The sequence below is a fragment of the Saccopteryx bilineata genome, chromosome 2, assembly GCF_036850765.1.
Source record: "Saccopteryx bilineata isolate mSacBil1 chromosome 2, mSacBil1_pri_phased_curated, whole genome shotgun sequence".
Classification (NCBI taxonomy): domain Eukaryota; kingdom Metazoa; phylum Chordata; class Mammalia; order Chiroptera; family Emballonuridae; genus Saccopteryx; species Saccopteryx bilineata.
Genome location: NC_089491.1, coordinates 365,104,106 through 365,124,982, shown reverse-complemented (window position 1 = coordinate 365,124,982; position 20,877 = coordinate 365,104,106). Strand labels below are relative to the sequence as shown.

Sequence of the window (20,877 nt, the reverse complement as noted above, 5' to 3'; positions counted from 1 at the left end):
AAGCGCCCATTTGCTTCTCCACCCCTCCACCGGGCTTTCCTCTCTGTCTCTCTCTTCCCCTCCCGCGGCCAAGGCTCCATTGGAGCAAAGGTGGCCCGGGCGCTGGGCATGGCTCTGTGGCCTCTGCCTCAGGCGCTAGAGTGGCTCTGGTCGGAACATGGCGACGCCCAGGATGGGCAGAGCATCGCCCCTAGTGGGCGTGCAGGGTGGATCCCGGTCGGGCGCATGCGGGTGTCTGTCTGACTGTCTCTCCCTGTTTCCAGCTTCAGAAAAATGAAAAGAAAAAAAAAACAAACCTGAGATATTTGTGGCTCAATGTATAATTAAACTAATTACAAAAGATGAGAAAATAATTTTCTCTTGAAAACTCGTTCATGCCACCCAATCTACTCTGTTTTAAATTTCATACGCATGTCTTAGACAGAAAGTCCATGCAACTGTTCTGATCCTGGATTAACTCAAAGTATACCTATACTTTGGTACATCAGATCAAATTAAATTCACAAGACCTGCCCACTTAAGAATAGATTTACTTACCCCAGCAAGACATTTTTCCAGTGTATCCAATATAATCAACTGAGAGAGATATAAATTTTTTTCAGCAGCTTCTCCAAATATTCTCTAAGAAGAAAAGATATTCAGAACACTAAAAGTTGGTTACTACTCTCTTCTACCAAACAGAACACATCTGAAAAATGAGAGACTAAGGATCAAAAAAATTGTCTTCCAGATTATATGATTTTTAATTCTACTATTTCTGACTTTATACTAATGCTCACAAAATAAATTATCAAGCAAATAAAATTGCTGGCATTCATTAAAGTCTGCCATTAGCCTTATAACAGTAAAAGATACTTAGATTTGTACTTTAAAAATATGTAGGATATATATACACATCTAGATCTTTCCCAAGAATCTTGAATGGAGCATTTAACTATATCTTGGTGCCACAAAATAATCAAAGTCTAAATTTTTACAGCAAAAATCACTATAATACCAGCTACAGTGAATTTTAAGTATTCATCATTCTTAAATTGAATACTACACTGTTTACCAACAAGAGACTATGGTTTCCACAATTCAATTTACTCAATAAGAACTAAATGAATGTCAGTATCATAATACTGTTCTTGTTTTAAAAAGGGTCAAAATATTAAAATATTTTCGATGTAACTGGGAACATAGCCACTTATTATTTAAGTAAAATCCTACCACTGTGCCCCACACACTGTGTAACAGAAGAGCTCCAGAAAATCTTGAATGTATTTCTGTAAATCACTTTACATATTTATAAAAAGCCCTGCTTTTTTCAGAAAATCTTTTCTTCCATAAAAAGAAAATTTCTTTGTAAGGCAAATGATTGTTCACACCTCCAATTTATCAATTTTGTAAGTTTTGGGTATTGTCTAATCAGTTTTTTAAAAAGAAAACACACCAAAGATGATGTGACTATAAAAATAGGATTAATTTTCACAATCTACAACAAGTCAGTTTCATAGTTCAATACCAATTGTGATTATAAATACTAAAGATAATCAGAGCTTTTTGAGTTTTGTCAAGAAATATCCAGATTAGTTGATTTAAAATGAATATGAAGGAAATTTTAGATAGGGATTCACAGAAAGGAAGGAATTACCAGAAAGAGAAAGGAGAAATATGTCCAAAGGTACAAAGAGAGAACAGTAGGAGTACCTTGGAGTTTAGGAAATGTAAACAGATTTTATAAAATGGGGGGAAAGAAGCAATTGTAAGCTTTTGACAGTAGAGTAACTGTCAAATTGCTATTTGAGGACACTTCAGCAACAAGTTCTCTAACTACTATAGAGTCTGTCACAAGCTACAGGAAGAAAGATATAAAACAGTATTTTCACAAAAGCAATCTCAAATTTTAGGACAAGGTCATATTTTATTTATCATCTACTTAGGACTGGGATAATTTGGTATGTAAATGTTCAAATAAGAAGATAAGGAATTATAACAGATTACTATAGTCAATTCATGTATGACACAAAATCAATATGAAATCATAATTCCAGGAAAATAATGGGAAGGAAATAAAGTCACAAATAAGAGAAGTATATAAGGGGAAAAAAAATCAAAAACAAAAATGAGAGTATAAAGGTTACCTGTCCTGATCCGTGACGTAAGATGAATGTTTATAGCAAATGCCTTTCCGTACTTCAAAATATCCTACTCCAAATTTTTTAAATAAAAAACAAGTCAAAGTAAACTCCCCAACAGAGTAGTAACCCAGTTACTTACCATATTGTTAACATTCTTTAAGATTGTAGTGAGGCCGCTAATAACCAAAGAAAACTTGTATTTGGAAATATTGATAAGACATTCCTTGTTGTGTTCGGTACTGACTTTGGTATGTGTGTTTTGCTGTCCTGTTTTTATTGGAAGCTAAAAACAAACAAACAAACAAACAAAAAGTTAGCTTATATTTGAAAATGAATAAAAAGAACTCCATTCCACAATGAAAATCATAAGATTTTAGAAAAATTTCATCAACCACAGTTAACTATATTACTATCTCAAGTTCCAATTTTTTATATATAATAGCTTTTATAGCAAATCTAAAACCCTTTGGAAATTTCAATTTTTGCAGCTCTCTTTCTGGAAGTCATAAATCTCTATCTACAAAATTAAATCCCTACCCAGTTCTATATAAGAAAGAATGACTCACAGAAATAGGCTAATTCCTTGCAGCTAAAAATTATTTCAGAGAATGTCTGCAATAAAATGCACACAATCCTTTTCCTTATACATTGAACTGAGGCATTAACAAAAACAAAAAAAAAATCTATGCCCCATACCTCCAGTCAATAATGGCACATTTTTCTTTCTTTCTTTCTTTCTTTCTTTCTTTCTTTCTTTCTTTTTTATTAAGTGAGAGGCAGGGAGGCAGAGAGACAGACTCCTGCATGCACCCTGACCGGGATCCACCCAGCAAGCCCTTTACCAGGGCGATGCTCTGCCCATCTAAGGCCACCACTCCATTGCTCTGTAACAGAGCTATTCTGGTGCCTGAGGGGAGGACATGGAGCCATCCTCAGTGACAAGGGCCAACTTTGCTCGAACCATTTGACCCATGGCTGCGGGAGGAGGAGTGAGGTAGAGAAGCAGATGATTACTACTCCTGTGTACCCTAACAGGGAATCAAACCTAGGACTTCCACATGCCAGGCCAATATGCTCTACTGCTGAGCCAACCAGCCAGGGCCTGCACATTTTTCAAAAATCAGAATAAACAGAGTAAGACTGAATCAGGTAAGATAACCACTCTCAGGTACAACAAACCAGGAACAAAGATAAATCTCATTTAAAAAATACCCTTTAAGGGGACCACATTTACCTTCATCTGTGAATGAGTTAAGCTACATTACCAAGACATTGATGTCTGCTCTGTTCAAGAGTAGCATACTGTGTTAAAAGTACCATGAACATACTTACTGTTTAAATATTAGACCCTTCTAATGCTAACCAAGAACACTGGTAAGGTTCCTCTGTGAAAAAACAAAACTCAGTCCAGCTTTCTGTTTCTAAATGGTGCAACTAAAGGCAGTAAGAGGCTGAGCAGCATACCCAAGTTTGCTTAGTCAGTTAATAATAGGTGACTAATCTGATAGTAAAGAAATACTAAATAAAAGAGGAAAAGCATTTTTAGACTTTGGAGGAGGGGCAGAATAGAAGCTACAGAATTAGATAATGTTAACTATAAAGTTTACAAAGGGAAAAAATCTGAAAGATCAAGAGAAGATGGCAGTGGCTGTAATGTAGCTGTGACTCTTCTCCCCAAATCCCTTTGTGATGGTTAATTTTATGTGTCAACTAGATTGGATCACAAGGTACATGGGTATTTGGCTAAACATTATTTCCAGATGTGTCTCTGAGGGTGTTCCAGAATTAAATTAGCATTTGAATAGATGCACTCAGTAAAGCAGTTTGCACCCCCATCCCCACCCAACGTGGGTGGGCATCACCCAATCCACTGAAGGCCTGAACAGAGCAGAGGCAGAGGAAAGAAGAATGAATTAGTTTGGTCCACCTGACTGTTTGATCTGTGACACTGATCTTCTCCTGCCCTGGGCAATTCTGGTTCTCAGATCTTCAGACCCAGACTAGAATCTACACTATCAGCTCCCCAGGTTCTCAGGCCTTTGCACTCAGTCTGAATTACAACAACAGCTTTCCCACGTCTCAAACTGCAGATGGCAGATCATGGGATTTCTCAGCCTCTATAACAAAATGAGCCCAGTGGTGGGATTCAAATAACTTAACAACCAGTTCTATGCCCTAATGACGGTTTTAAGTATAAAAAAACGATATACCGAAGGGTAGTTTATTACTTCATGCATTTAATACTTAAACAGGAATAAAAGAGGTATACAAAACTAGCTTATAAGAGTTCTAAAATCTTTTTTTTTTTTTTTTTTTTTTATTTTTCCGAAGCTGGAAACAGGGAGAGACAGTCAGACAGACTCCCGCATGCGCCGGACCGGGATCCACCCGGCACGCCCACCATGAGGCGACGCTCTGCCCACCAGGGGGCGATGCTCTGCCCATCCTGGGCGTCGCCATGTTGCGACCAGAGCCACTCTAGCACCTGGGGCAGCGGCCAAGGAGCCATCCCCAGTGCCCGGGCCATCTTTGCTCCAATGGAGCCTTGGCTGCAGGAGGGGAAGAGAGAGACAGAGAGGAAAGCGCGGCAGAGGGGTGGAGAAGCAAATGGGCGCTTCTCCTGTGTGCCCTGGCCGGGAATCGAACCCGGGTCCTCCGCACGCTAGGCCGACGCTCTACCGCTGAGCCAACCGGCCAGGGCGAGTTCTAAAATCTTAATGAAAAAATATTAAATAATACCTGACAAAAAAACAATACAACTGTTATTTAAGATATTTCCAGGAGAGTGACATCACGGAAATGGCGCCGTGAGCAGCACGTCCGACAGATCTCCCCCAAATCACAACAAATTTATCAACTAGAAACAGAAAAATTTATCCTCGGAGCATTCCGGAGTTCCACACAAACTGAAAGCGAAAGGACTGTTATCACTTGAATCTGAGAGACTAGGGTGTGGAGGAAGCTAACTACCGCAGGGACGTTCATTCAAGCCGCGGAGGGAGTGCGCCTGTGGTGAGTCGGCCCACACTTGGGAGCGGCGCGCGCCCGGTCCGGTTGCAGAGCAGCACTGCTAACGTTCCCAGCAGCCCGCGCACTGCCAGTGAGAGTCCCCAGCCACCGGTGCCCTGGGCATCCCACGCGCCCAGAGCGCCCTACTGGCCCGTACTCCCAGGGTGCCCCATTATCCTGCGCCCGGTGCGCCCCAGCCGCCAGCGGCGGGCCGAGCGGGAGAGGCGCCAGGGCGGTCTTCCCTACTTGGGAGATTCTCTCCGTGGGCGGGGCACCTCACCCAGCCATTCAAGCTAACAATCTAGCGTTGGGGGAGGGGCGCGCAGGCAGCCTGAAATACCTTCGGGAGCACAGCTGCAGACCCAATCACTGAAATTAGCTTAACCCATGAAATCTGCGCACCCACAGGGCTCTAATTGATAAGATCTCTCTCAGTTCAGCGATCCAAGACAAGAGGCGTGATATTTTTTAGTGCCTCTCGCTAAAGGGGCGGGGGCAACTTCTGATTGATAGAGCCTCCATATTCAGGGATAAACGCTAACAAGAGGGACTTGGCAGATAATAAGATCTATACTACACTAGTCGCAAGCAGAGACTAGTGCCTCTTCTTCCCAGCCAAAACAGGCTACAAAGTGTGGAAAGCCTGGGTTGAGTGGTCCAACTGAATGCTAGGTGCTGAACAGTCACCTTGACAACAATTGACTCCCACCCCTGCCTGATTACACTGGAGGCTCTGACTGCCAGAGCCTTTCCCAAAGCCTTGCACTGAGTGGGGATAGAGTGGGGATTTCCTAGCTCTTTGAGCCTCTTACTCCCCAGGCAGAAGCAGTAGCAGCCTTATAGCTGGATCACCAGGCTGCTAATTCAGGAAGGGGGGACTAGGAGAGAGACTCCAGGAAAGCAAACTCTCTCATCGTTGGACCCTGAAAACGCCAACAAGCCTTGACTACCAGCAAGACTAAAGCCAATTATATGACATTGCCATAGAATCCCATCAACTGCAAATCCCTACCTAAGTGTGACACAGGGGCAGAGCCTGGGGTACAGAGTCACTGACCAGGAAGAGGGAGAGAAAAGAAAAAGGAAGAAGTTAACCTCTCAAAATCAAGAAAAATCCATAGACTTTACAACTTGTTCCACTAATTTTTTGGTTGTTGTTGTTTGTTTCTTCTATCTTATTGCCTTTATTATTATTATTTCTATTTCCTCCACCTCGGTCCTTTTATTCTCTGCCCATCTTATGCTTCCCTTTTCTTGAACTACACTATCCATGAGTGTTACATTTTATTTCTTGTCTTCATCCTCACCCTCCTTTAAGGTTATACTCCAAAACACTTAACTCTCACTCTCTCCTCTTTTGTTTTTTTTTTTTTTGCTTTGCTTTATTTTGTTTTTTTCTCTTCCTTTTTTTTTTTTCCTCCGTTTTTCTCTTTTTCTTATTTTTTCCTTTCTATTCATTTTTTCTTTTCTCGTTTTACTTTTCCTCCCATTTAATCCTCAATCACGAACAAATTAGTTAATTTGGGACTCAAGGGGTTTTTTTGGTTTTATTTTTCTTTTTCGCTTTTGTTTTTTGTTTGTTTGTTTGTTTATTTTTGTGGAATTTTGGGTACTTTTTACGTTGCTTTTTAACTCACTAGCATTCCTCCCAACCCAAGGTCTCCATTGTATTTAGTCTTCGCTCCACTTAATACAACAGATTCTTACTTATTATTTTTATTTTTTTCTTCTTTATTATTCTTTTTATTTCTCCTTTTTTCTGGTTCCCTCTTATCCCTCTCATTATATCTCTTAGTCGACCATCACTTACAAGCAAATCATCTTATGCCTGTCTAAGATTTTCTTTCTTTTTTTTTTTTTTTTTTTTGCATTTAGTAGGTCCCTACTCCCTTTTTTTGCCCCTTGAACTCTTCACCCCAAATCAGGCCCTCCATTATAGGCAGTTTTTGTTCCATTTAGCATAATATAATTCACAGGTCATCACGATATTTCCCTGAGGAGGGGAGAGGAGGGAAAGAGAAGAAAGAAAAAAGGGGGAAATAATAAATTATTACTGGTTTTTTTTGTGGGGTGTTTTACCTTTTTTTTTTTTTTTTTTTTTTTTTTTACTTTTTACTCTTTAGTAATTCTAATTAGTGCTATCAACAAGACCACCCTCAGATGCCAATAAGAAAGAAGAAATCGAATATTATGGATACAAAAGAAAGAGAGGTAACACAAATAGATGTGGAAAAATCTATGGAGAAAAGACTTAACATATTGGAAGCCTTGGAGCTAAATGACAGAGAATTTAAAATAGAAATCTTAAAAATACTCAGAGATATACAAGAAAACACAGAAAGGCAATTTAGGGAGATCAGAAAACAACTCAATGAACACAAAGAATATATTACCAAGGAAATTGAAACTATAAAAACAAATCAAACAGAAATGAAAAACTCAATTCACGAGCTGAAAAACGAAGTAACAAGCTTAGCTAACAGAACAGCCCAGATAGAAGATAGGATTAGTGAAATAGAAGACAAACAACTTGAGGCACAACAGAGAGAAGAAGAAAGAGACTCAAAATTAATAAAAAATGAGAATGCCCTACAGGAATTGTCTGACTCCATCAGAAAGAATAACATAAGAAAAATAGGTATATCAGAGGGAGAAGAGAAAGAAAATGGAATGGAGAATATACTCAAACAAATAATAGATGAGAACTTCCCAAGCCTCTGGAAAGAACTAAAGCCTCAAATTCAAGAAGCAAACAGAACACCGAGTTTTCTTAACCCCAACAAACCCACTCCAAGGCACATCATAATAAAGATGACACAAACCAATGACAAAGAATAAATTCTCAAGGCAGCTAGGGAAAAGAAGAGTACAACATATAAAGGAAGGCCTATTAGATTATCATCAGATTTCTCAGCAGAATCTCTACAAGCTAGAAGAGAGTGGACCCCAATATTTAAAGCCCTGAAAGAGAGGAACTTTCAGCCAAGAATACTATACCCATCAAAGCTATCCTTCAAGTATGAAGGAGATATAAAAGCATTCACAAATACAGAAAAGATGAGAGAATTTATCAGCAGAAAGCCCCCACTCCAGGAAATACTAAAGGGGGTTTTCCAACCAGATTCAAAGAACAAAAGAAAACAAAACCACAAGTAACAGCTCCACCAAGAACACAATAAAACCAAACTTAAACTGTGACAACAAAGGAAAAAAAGGGGGGAGAGGATGGAGATTAACAGTAGCAAAGGACGATGATGTGCAGAAATACTCATAAGATAGGGTACTACAATGAATATGGTAGGTACCCTTTTCATTACTTAATGGTAACCACCCTTGAAAAAACCACCACAAAAACACTTGACTTAAAAAAGGTAGCAACAGAGGAAAGAAGTATGGAACACAAACAAACAAAAACAAATGATAGAAAAACAAAAGAGAAGAATCAAACAAGATACAAAACTAACAGAAAGCAATTTATAAAATGGCAGTAGGGAACCCACAAGTGTCAATAATTACACTAAATGTAAATGGATTAAACTTACCAATAAAAAGACACAGAGTAGCAGAATGGATTAAAAAAGAAAATCCAACTATATGCTGCCTACAAGAAACACATCTAAGCAACAAGGATAAAAACAAATTCAAAGTGAAAGGCTGGAAAACAATACTCCAAGCAAACAACACCCCAAAAAAAGCAGGTGTAGCAATACTCATATCTAATAATGCTGACTACAAGACAGAAAAAGTACTCAGAGACAAAAATGGTCATTTCATAATGATTAAGGGGAAGTTGAATCAAGAAGACATAACAATCCTTAATATATATGCACCAAACCAAGGAGCACCAAAATATATAAGACAGCTACTTATTGACCTTAAAACAAAAACTAACAAAAATACAATCATACTTGGAGACCTCAATACACCGCTGACGGCTCTAGATCGGTCATCCAAACAGAGAATCAATAAAGATATAGTGGCCTTAAACGAAATACTAGAACACCTGGATATGATAGACATCTACAGGACACTTCATCCCAAAGCGACAGAGTATACATTTTTCTCTAGTGTACATGGAACATTCTCAAGAATTGACCATATGTTGGGCCACAAAGACAATATCAGCAAATTTAGAAAAATTGAAATTGTACCAAGCATATTTTCTGATCATAAAGCCTTGAAACTAGAATTCAACTGCAAAAAAGAGGGGGGAATAACCACAAAAATGTAGAAACTAAACAACATACTTCTAAAAAATGAATGGGTCAAAGAAGAAATAAGCGCAGAGATCAAAAGATATATACAGACAAATGAAAATGAAAATACGACATATCAGAATCTCTGGGATGCAGCAAAAGCAGTGATAAGAGGGAAGTTCATATCACTTCAGGCCTATATGAACAAACAAGAGAGAGCCGAAGTAAACCACTTAACTTCACACCTTAAGGAACTAGAAAAAGAAGAACAAAGACAACCCAAAACCAGCCGAAGAAAGGAGATAATAAAAATTAGAGCAGAAATAAATGAAATAGAGAACAGAAAAACTATAGAAAAAAATCAATAAAACAAGGAGCTGGTTCTTTGAAAAGATCAACAAAACTGACAAACGCTTGGCAAGACTCACCAAGGAAAAAAGGCACAGGACTCAAATAAATAAAATCCAAAATGACAGAAGAGAGATCACCACAGACATCATAGATATACAAAGAATTATTGTAGAATACTATGAAAAATTATATGCCACCAAATACAACAATCTAGAAGAAATGGATAAATTCCTAGAACAATACAACCTTCCTAGACTGAGTCAAGAAGAAGCAGAAAGCCTAAACAGATCAATCAGCAGGGAGGAAATAGAAAAAGCTATTAAAAACCTCCCCCAAAATAAAAGTCCAGGCCCAGACGGTTATACTAGTGAATTCTATCAAACATTCAAAGAAGACTTGGTTCCTATTCTACTCAAAGTCTTCCAAAAAATTGAAGAAGAAGCAATACTTCCAAACACATTTTATGAGGCCAACATAACCCTCATACCAAAACCTGGCAAGGATGGCACAAAGAAAGAAAACTACAGACCAATATCTCTAATGAATACAGATGCTAAAATACTAAATAAAATACTGGCAAACCGAATACAACAACATATTAAAAAAATAATACATCATGATCAAGTGGGATTCATCCCAGAATCTCAAGGATGGTTCAACATACGTAAAACGGTTAACGTAATACACCATATCAACAAAACAAAGAACAAAAACCACATGATCTTATCAATAGATGCAGAAAAGGCTTTTGATAAAATACAACAGTCTTATGTTTAAGACTCTCAACAAAATGGGTATAGAAGGAAAATATCTCAACATGATAAAGGCCATATATGATAAACCATCAGCCAACATCATATTAAACAGCATAAAACTGAGGACTTTCTACCTTAAATCAGGAACAAGACAGGGTTGTCCACTCTCTCCACTCTTAGTTAACGTGGTGCTAGAAGTTCTGGCCAGAGCAATCAGACAAGACAAAGAAATAAAAGGCATCCATATCGGAAAAGAAGAAGTAAAGGTATCACTGCTGATGATATGATCCTATACATCGAAAACCCGAAGGACTCCAAAAAGATTATTAGAAACAATAAACCAATACAGTAAGGTCGCAGGATACAAAATTAACATACAAAAGTCCATAGCCTTTCTATATGCCAACAATGAAATATTAGAAAACGAACTCAAAAAAATAATCCCCTTCACGATTGCAACAAAAAAAATAAAATACCTAGGAATAAACATAACAAAGAATGTAAAGGACCTATATAACGAAAACTACAAGGCATTGCTAAGAGAAATAGAAAAAGACACAATGAGATGGAAAAATATTCCTTGTTCTTGGATAGGAAGAATAAATATAATTAAAATGGCCATATTACCCAAAGCAATATATAAATTTAATGCAATTCCCATAAAAATTCCTATGAGATTTTTTAAAGAAATGGAACAAAAAATCATCAGATTTATATGGAACTATAAAAAACCCCGAATAGCCAAAACAATCCTAAGGAAAAAGAATGAAGCTGGGGGCATTACAATACCTGACTTTAAACTATATTATAGGGCCACGATAATCAAAACAGCATGGTATTGGCAGAAAAATAGACACTCAGACCAATGGAACAGAATAGAAAGCCCAGAAATAAAACCACATATATATGGTCAAATAATCTTTGATAAAGGGGCCAACAACACACAATGGAGAAAAGAAAGCCTCTTCAACAAATGGTGTTGGGAAAACTGGAAAGCCACATGCAAAAGAATGAAACTCGACTACAGCCTGTCCCCGTGTACTAAAATTAATTCAAAATGGATCAAAGACCTAAATATAAGACCTGAAACAATAAAGTACATAGAAGAAGACATAGGTACTAAAATCATGGACCTGGGTTTTAAAGAACATTTTATGAACTTGACTCCAATGGCAAGAGAAGTGAAGGCAAAGATAAATGAATGGGACTACATCAGAATAAAAAGTTTTTGCTCAGCAAGAGAAACTGATATAAAAATAAACAGACAGCCAACTAAATGGGAAATGATATTTTCAAACAACAGCTCAGATAAGAGCCTAATATCCAAAATTTACAAAGAACTCATAAAACTCAACAACAAACAAACAAACAATCCAATAAAAAAATGGGAAGAGGACATGAACAGACACTTCTCCCAGGAAGAGATACAAATGGCCAACAGATATATGAAAAGATGCTCAGCTTCATTAGTTATTAGAGAAATGCAAATCAAAACTACAATGAGATACCACCTCACCCCTGTTAGATTAGCTATTATCAACAAGACGGGTAATAGCAAATGTTGGAGAGGCTGCGGAGAAAAGGGAACTCTCATCCACTGTTGGTGGGACTGTAAAGTAGTACAACCATTATGGAGGAAAGTATGGTGGTTCCTCAAAAAACTGCAAATAGAACTACCTTATGACCCAGCAATCCCTCTACTAGGTATATACCCCAAAACCTCAGAAACATTGATACGTAAAGACACATGTAGCCCCATGTTCATTGCAGCACTGTTCACAGTGGCCAAGACATGGAAACAACCAAAAAGCTCTTCAATAGAAGACTGGATAAAGAAGATGTGGCACATATACACTATGGAATACTACTCAGCCATAAGAAATGATGACATCAGATCATTTACAGCAAAATGGTGGGATCTTGATAACATTATACGGAGTGAAATAAGTAAATCAGAAAAAAACAAGAACTACATGATTCCATACATTAGTGGAACATAAAAACGAGACTAAGAGACATGGACAAGGGTGTGGTGGTTACCAGGGGTGGGGGGAGGGAGGACATGGGAGGGAGGGATGGAGAGAGTTAGGGGGAGGGGGAGGAGCACAGAGAACTAGATAGAGGGTGGCGGAGGACAATCTGACTTTGAGCGAGGGGTATGCAACATAATTTAATGACAAAATAACCTAGACATGTTTTCTTTGAATATATGTACCCTGATTTATTAATGTCATCCCATTACCATTAATAAAAATTTATTAAAAAAAAAAGGTATTTCCATATTGCTTCTTGATTGGAGTCCTCACTTGAAATTTTTTTCACCTATGGACAGAATGAACATTACTACGAGCACTTAAAATATGCTGTTGTGCAGATGAACATTAAAAAAGAGTGAGGAATGTAAAATTGTGATTTCCACATTGGGCGGCTGCCCAGGTGCTCACCTTAGAGAACCCTGATTACAAGTGTCATTTTAACAACCAGTTCGCCAAACTCAACAAAAAATTAGGTATCAGTTCTGCTGAACTGGTGTGAACCAGCAGAATCCCACCACTGCATGAGCCAATTCTTTATAATAAATCTCTTCACACACATACACACACACAAATATATATATACATATTCCCTATTATAATGGCAAAAGGGACTTTACAGATGCAATTAAGGTCCCTAACCAGTTGACTTGGAGTTGATCAAAAGATCACCTTGAATGAACCTATTCTAACCAGCTGAGCCATAGAGATTTGAAGCAGCAAAAATGCTCTCTGATGGGATAGCTCAGTTGGTTGGAGTGTGTCCTGATACTCCAAGGTTGCAGGTTCGATCTCCAGTCATGGTACATACAAGAATCAATCAATGAATGCATAAATAAGTGGAACAACAAATTGATGTGTCTGCCTGTCTCCCTTCCTCTCTTTCTAAATTCAATAAATTTAAAAAAAATGCTTTCTGTTGGCCTTGAAGAAGCAAACTACATTACTGTGGGGAAGCCCACATGGCAAGAAACAGCCAGTGGCCTCCACAAGCTGAGGGCCTTAGTTCTACAACTGTAAGAACCTAAATTCTACCAGCCAGTGAGAAAGAGGACCCCAAGCTTCAGATAAACTCTTAGCCTCAACCAACACCTCAAGTTCAACCTGGTAAAAGCCTGAACATAGAACCCACCTAAGCAACACCTAGATCCCTAACCCACAAAAGTCGTGAGATAACTTTGTGGGGTTTTTTAAGCCATTGTGTTTACAGTATTTGTTACAGGCAATGGAAAACTAATACAACTACCAAATTTGTATCTTCTATCCAAATACCTATTTGATATCTCAACATGGGTATCTTGAAGGCACTTCAAACTCAGTGTTCCTAAAACTTACTTGTAATCTTCCTACCATGTTTCTTCTTTTACTAAAGAGTACCACGATCCATGCTGTTTCTCACCTCTTTTGTTTCCCTCATTTCATCCCCTTTTAGTCAGTCTGATGAAAAAAAAAAAAAAAAAAGACAAATAACTGGGCGTGCACAACTCAGCACTACCCTTCTTTACTTGGGAACAGACTTGCTACAGACTAAAAGAATTTGCCTCTATGTCAACATGCTAAGAGCTGAGCAGGGACCTAGGGACCCAGCACTGCAGAGGACAGTGACCAACACTGCCTGGGGCTGGATGGACAAGTCTCCTTAACTCTGAGATGTAGGTAACAATCTCATTTGGGTCTCTATAATCATACAGATCAGTAAAAATTTTATTTATTTATTTCATTCGTGTTTTGGCATCCATCTTTACTCTTTTATTTCTTGACTTGTTCAGAAGCCAGGCAAGTATTTAGGCTCCCATAATAGCACAAAAATCTATGTAGAGGGGGTAGTAAGTGACCAAGATTTTATCAGATATAAAGTGGTCAGGGAAAGCTTTCTAAAGATGTAACATTTGAGCAGAGACCTAAAGTCAGCAAGAGAATGGGAAGACCCATGCAAAGATCTGAAGAAGAGCAAGCACTCATGGCAGAAGCAGCAGGTAAAATAGATCTGATGTTGGAGTAAGTGTGACATATTCAAATATGTCACTAGCAAAGAGTCCACTATGGCTAAACCAAAGGGAATAAAAGAAGAAAACAGGAGATAAGGTGAGTGAGAAAAACGGGTGGGTCTGGCCATAGAAAGCCTTATTTTAAAAGCTTTGAATATATTTTGAATTTGCTGATGTGGCAGGTTATATTTTCCAAATATGGTCACAGTATCTCTCATCCCACATGCTCCCCTGTATAAGACCCTACCATTCTCACATCAAGAAGTGGAGTCTATGTTTCCATTTGCATCTAGGCAGGTCTAGTGACTGCTCTGACCAATAAAATATGGCAGGAGGGACACTGTGCCAGTTCTAGGAACAGCCCTTAATTGGTCTGACAGTTTTTCTTTACCTCCTCTCGGAAGTCAGCTACCATGTAAAAAGTGTGATTACCCTTTGACCAGGCTGTAGAAACCAGAGTCCAGTTCACAGGGGAAAATTCTGAAGAAAGAGATGTGATGTAGAGAGGACAGCAAGAAGCAGTAAGGTACCAAATATGTGATAAAAGAAGTCATACTGGGCCCTGGCCGGTTGGCTCAGCAGTAGAGCGTCGGCCTGGCGTGCGGGGGACCCAGGTCCGATTCCCAGCCAGGACACATAGGAGAAGCGCCCATTTGCTTCTCCACACCCCCCCTCCTTCCTCTGTCTCTCTCTTCCCCTCCCGCAGCCAAGGCTCCATTGGAGCAAAGATGGCCCGGGCGCTGGGGATGGCTCCTTGGCCTCTGCCCCAGGCGCTAGAGTGGCTCTGGTCATGGCAGAGCGACGTCCCGGAGGGGCAGAGCATCGCCCCCTGGTGGGCAGAGCATCACCCCTGGTGGGCGTGCCGGGTGGATCCCGGTCGGGCGCATGCGAGAGTCTGTCTGGCTGTCTCTCCCCGTTTCCAGCTTCAGAAAAATACAAAAAAGAAAAAAAAGAAGTCATACTGGAAGGAATGCGCTAGCCCCAGCCATGCCACCCAACAGCATGGAACTACTCAGTTGAACTTGTCATGAAATTCTGACTTGCAAAATTGTGAGCAAAACAAGCTATTTTAAGTTAAAACACTTTGGAGTAGTTTGTTATACAGCAGTAGATAACGAAAAGAAATAAAGAAAATATTGAAAGGATGCAAACAAAAAAGTAACATGAACTGATTTATATTTTTTAAAAAGAGCCTCCTGCTGCTGTATATCAGAAGATAGTTTTGGCAAGAGAAAACAGTAGCTTAAATTAGACTAATAAGAGTAGAGAAGAGCGTCGGCCTGGCATGTGGAAGTCCTGGGTTCAATTCCCAGGGACTGGGAGTCAGGACACACAGGAGGAGCGCCCATCTGCTTCTCCACCCTTCCCCCTCTTCTTCTCTATCTCTCTCTTCCCCTCCCGCAGCCAAGGTTCTATTGGAGCAAAGTTGACCTGCACTCTGAGGACGGCTCCATGGCCTCCACCTCAGATGCTAGAATGGCTCTGGCTGCAGAGCCAGATCCCCAGATGGGCAAAGCATCGCCCCCTGGTGGGCATGTCGGGTGGATCCCAGTAGGGCACATGCAGGAGTCTGTCTGACTGCCTCTCCACTTCTAACTTCGGAAAAATGCAACAACAAAAAAAAAGAGTAGAGGAGAAATACTGAGAAGACATTATAATAGATTTGGAAGATGGAGGTGGTATTTAAAATGGCAAGTTGATTCTGAAGTTCACAGGAAATAAACATGTGAGAATGCCCAAGAAATTTTTTAAAAACAAGAACAAGAGCCTGACCAGGAGGTGGCGCAGTGGATAGAGCGTCGAACTGGGATGCGGAAGGACCCAGGTTCGAGACCCCGAGGTCGCCAGCTTGAGTGCAGACTCATCTGGTTTGAGCAAAGCTCACCAGCTTGGACCCAAGGTCACTGGCTCAAGCAAGGGGTTACTCGGTCTGCTGAAGGCCCATGGTCAAGGCACATATGAGAAAGCAATCAATGAACAACTAAGGTGTTGCAACATGCAATGAAAAACTAATGATTGATGCTTCTCATCTCTCTCCATTCCTGTCTGTCTGTCCTTGTCTATCCCTCTCTCTGACTCACTGTCTCTGTAAAAAATAAAAAAAATTTAAAAAAAAACAAGAACAAGAGGAGATTTGCATTATCAGGTACTGTACTGAAATAGTCTATTGAGCTCTCATAACAAAACCAGTATATTTTAAGCATAAACTAAGAGGAAAGCAGATATTAGTATGTACATAGAAATTTAATGATAAAGGTAACATTTTAAATTAGTGGTAAAAGAATTAATTGATCTGTCAACAAAACATTACCAAGCACTGGCTGGTGGCTCAGTGAATAGAGTCGGCCTGGGGTGCAGAGATCCCAGGTTCAATCCCCAGTCAGGGAACACATGAGAAGCAACCATCTGCTTCTCTTCCCTACCCTCGTCCCCTTCTGTCTCTCCCCCCCCACCCCAATCAGTGGCTTGACTGGTTCGAGCATGAGCCCCAGGCACTAAGGATAGCTTGGTTGATCAGAGCGTTTGTCTCAGGTGCTAAGGATAGCTCAGTTGATTTGAACATCGATCCCAGGCAGGGGTTGCCAGTTGGATCCCAGTAGGGGCTCATGCGTGAGTCTGTCCATTTCCCCTCCTCTCACTTAAAAAAATAAAAATTAAAAATAAAACATTACCAGATCAACTCTCCATCCATCTGGGAAAATAAAAACCTTCTATCAAATTTTAAAGTGTGTGTGTGTGTGTGTGTGTGTGTGTGTGAGAGAGAGAGAGAGAGAGAGAGAGAAAGAGAGAGAGGGGAAGGAGAATCTATATGAAAAAAAGCCATAAAATTATTAGAAAAAATACTAAAAAATAATTTTATAATATTGAGGTAAGGCAATTTTCCTAAGCAAGACAAAATCCAGAAGCTTTAAAGAAAAAAAAACAGACGTATCTTCCTACATAAAAATGTCTAAGTTCTGTAAAAAAAGAAAAAAGAAAAAAAGAAAAAGACAAGTAACAAACAGAATGTAAAAGGACATGCAAAAACAAACAGCTAAAAGTTTACATAAGTAATACATAAGGTTGTATTATATATTAATCAGACTATTCAATGAAAAACAGTTAAATATAAAGCAATCCACAGAAGATGAGTGGCCTGTAAATATATATATGAAAATACGCTCATTTCAGTAATAATTTTGAAAGTACAAAATAAAATTGGTCCATTTTTGTACTCAACATTTTTTAAAAAAATAAAGCTAAGTACTATTAGGAATAATTATAAGGAAATGACCATGCCTGGAATAGATTTTTTTTTAATCAAATAAAAAAATTTAAACAAAATAATTTTTAAATGATAGAGTAATTGTATTAGAAAAGAATGAGGGTTTTTTTTCCCTTTTTCTTTACTTTTATGAGTTCCTCTTAGTTTCAGTTGGCATGCATTCCTTTACCAACTGGGTAAAAAGTAAAGTAAGCTCTTTTTTAAACATCTCATGCTACCATACATAAATCTTTGGATATTGTGGCAAAAATGTAAAGGCTCTAAACTACATAAAGAAAAATAATCACCTTTTAATTAGGATCTCTATTAACAACCTGTTAGCTACTTCAGATACAAGATTTCAACAAATAAGATGATTTAGCAAAAGAAAGGCATAACATTAAGCAAAGTACAGTGAACAATGGATAATTTGTTTCTAGTTGCACTCAGAAAATTCTTCAAAGGTCACAGGCTAAAATCTTTGATTCTGTGTACATTTTAACCAGTATCTAAAAGGCCCCTCAGACATGGAGGGCGTGGGGATGACATTAAAATTCACTTAATATAAACTTTAATCTAACTGAGACAAAACGCTACAAAATCATAGTAGAGGAAAAAAGTACCTAGAAAAAAAATCATATTAGAGAAAAAAGGCTCATCAACTATAGATACCAAATAACATAAATCAGGAAATGGATCAAATATTTATACTGGTTATATTAACACATTTCCCAAGGTGGACTCTGCACCATTGGTATGCAATATGACTTTAGTGGCATCTAATGGACTTTAAACTTTTTAAGTTATACATTCATTTTAACATGTGATTTTAAAAATAAAATTAGCATATCAAACCTATGATTACAAAGATGTTCCTTTGACAAGGCTAAGTGAAAAAGGCAGGTCAATCTAAAGTTAAAGCTAAGTAAATAATACAGGACATAAATGACTAACGTTAGGGAAACAGTGTGATAATATTCTGAAATTTAATACTGAGCTCATAAAACAATTAAATAATTAACTAGGTTTTTGTTGTTGTTGTTGTTGTTGTTTTTTAAATAAGAATGCTCTAAAGATATTTGGGGGCAAGGAGATTAGCACAGAGTCAAGCCAGTCTTGCCAAGAAATAAATTTCATCATAGTTCCTGCCTTAGTTTCTTCCCTTTATTTTATTCTGAACTTATAGACTACCCCAATTTTTCCATACATAGAAGCCCATGACTCACAAATAAAGAACCTATTTATACCAGTACTCCCAACCACTAATGAAGCTCTAAAAGCAGATTCCCACATGCCCTTGCCAGGTAACCCAGATATCTACTACCAAAGCAGTGAAAGGTTTGTTTCTGTCGAACACTGTTCCCATAAAAAAATGCTGGCTCATCCTTTTCCCTTCCTCTTCTCCCTTCCCTTCAGTGTAATAATTCAATACAAAAACCATTAGGAAGGACAGAGCAAGGTAGATATCTGTGTGTGTTCGGCAAAGAGATGGGATGTAGGATATGAGCAGGATGAGTAAGGAATTCATGTGGATGAAATGGAGCATGACACGTGAAGAGGGTCCCCACGTGTGGAGGGCAGCCCAGCAAAGAATGTCAAAATATGAATGGGATGAGAAACTCCCATAGAGGAAAGTCAGGCACAGGATGTCAGAATCCACGCCGGGTGAGAAAGTTTATCTACATGGGAGAGCAGACCAATTAGGATGTCAGAGTCCAAAGGAAGGTGTCCATCAGGAGGACAGGCCACAGTTTGGGTGTCAAAGCATAAGTAGGACAAAAAAGAGTAGGGCCCTGCAAGGGGTGTTAGACTGTACTGGGCTTCAGCATGGTGGGAAGGAGGATGTTCTAGCACAGAGTGTGAGCAGGGTGAAGAGGATGTTCACACAGGGAAACAGCACAGAATAGGGTATATAAGCCCGAGAAAAGAAAGAAGATATTCCACCAGGGTTTGGGGGTGATTAAGGGATAGCTAGGCGTGTTGGAATCCAAGCAGCCTGAGTAGGGCATTTGTGCTTAGGGGTAGGTGGTTATAGGGAAATGAAATAACAGATTGATTATGTAAAGGGGAACTGATCAAATAAATAAATATACAAGAACAGTAAGAGCCAGGTTTCTTACTATCAAAGACAGAAGCTACAAATAAAGAAGGGGGAAATTTACAAAGACCTCTCTGGTTTTGAACTAAAATTAGAGATGGTATAAACATAGCTTTCAATATAGAGAGATAAAAAATTAAATACTAGTATAAATTTGTACACACAAACAGATGAATATGAATACATACTTCCCTTAGAAACAACGACAGCTCAGTAGTAATGGGTACACCTACCCCCAGATCTTGGTTTCTCAATACTATTCTCCATTAAAAGAAATCAGGGCTCTTTAGAAAAATAGCTAATTCCAGACCTGACACAAGGAAAGTTCTAAGAAGCCTGGAATATTTTGTTGTTACAGGAAGAAAGGAAATGCTCAAAGAATGACAGACATGTCAAAAGGACAAAGAAGCCAGACTAAAGGGCTCTCACTGGCCAAATCTAGAAAAATTTGAACATGGAAACAAATAATGACAAAACAGATAATCATTCATTGAATAACAGAAAACCCTTAGTCTGTACTCATAGAAATACTTAAACTGAAAGCCTGATGAGAATGAGATATTCAATACTTACTATCTAAGAACCCACACACAGAATACAAGGTGGGGGGGGGGGTGTATATACACAAGGCAGAAAGAATAACTTCACAGTGGAGAAGCTTGTCTCACCATCTTAATCAAGTGATCAATCAATTCTAACATGTAAAAAAGTAAAGGGGAAAAAAGAAATTCACAAGGAACAAATAAATTACCAAATAATTAATATAAGAAATTTCCCAGAGGCTCATAGATACAGAAAACAGACTGACAGCTGTTAAAGGGGGTGGGGGTGGGAGGGGTGGGGGGCTGGGTGAAAAAGGTGAAGGGATTTAGTAATAAAAAAGAACACTTCACAGACACAAACAACAGCATGGTGATAATTCCAGAGGGAAAGGGTGGAGGGAGTGGAGAAGGGTAAAAGGGAGATAAATGGTGACAGAAGGTGACTTGACTTTGTATGGTGAACACATACAATATATAGATGATGTATTTTAGAACTGTACACCTGAAACCTATGTAATTTTATTAACCAATGTCACCT

General features: G+C 38.8%; 1 protein-coding gene across 5 annotated transcripts in view; it reads right to left on the bottom strand.

Annotated features, from left to right (window-relative positions):
• The window catches only part of NF1 (neurofibromin 1), a 246,036-nt gene that overhangs the window by 195,108 nt on the left and 30,051 nt on the right, over positions 1-20,877 (bottom strand). For all 5 annotated transcript variants that reach the window (XM_066263280.1, XM_066263276.1, XM_066263279.1 and 2 more), the window contains 2 exons: positions 2,263-2,406; positions 538-621 (listed from right to left, as the gene is read on the bottom strand). In XM_066263280.1, coding sequence (XP_066119377.1) covers positions 538-621; positions 2,263-2,265 — 87 coding nt within the window. In that variant the 5' untranslated portion in view covers positions 2,266-2,406. The remainder of the gene's footprint in view (positions 1-537; positions 622-2,262; positions 2,407-20,877) is intronic.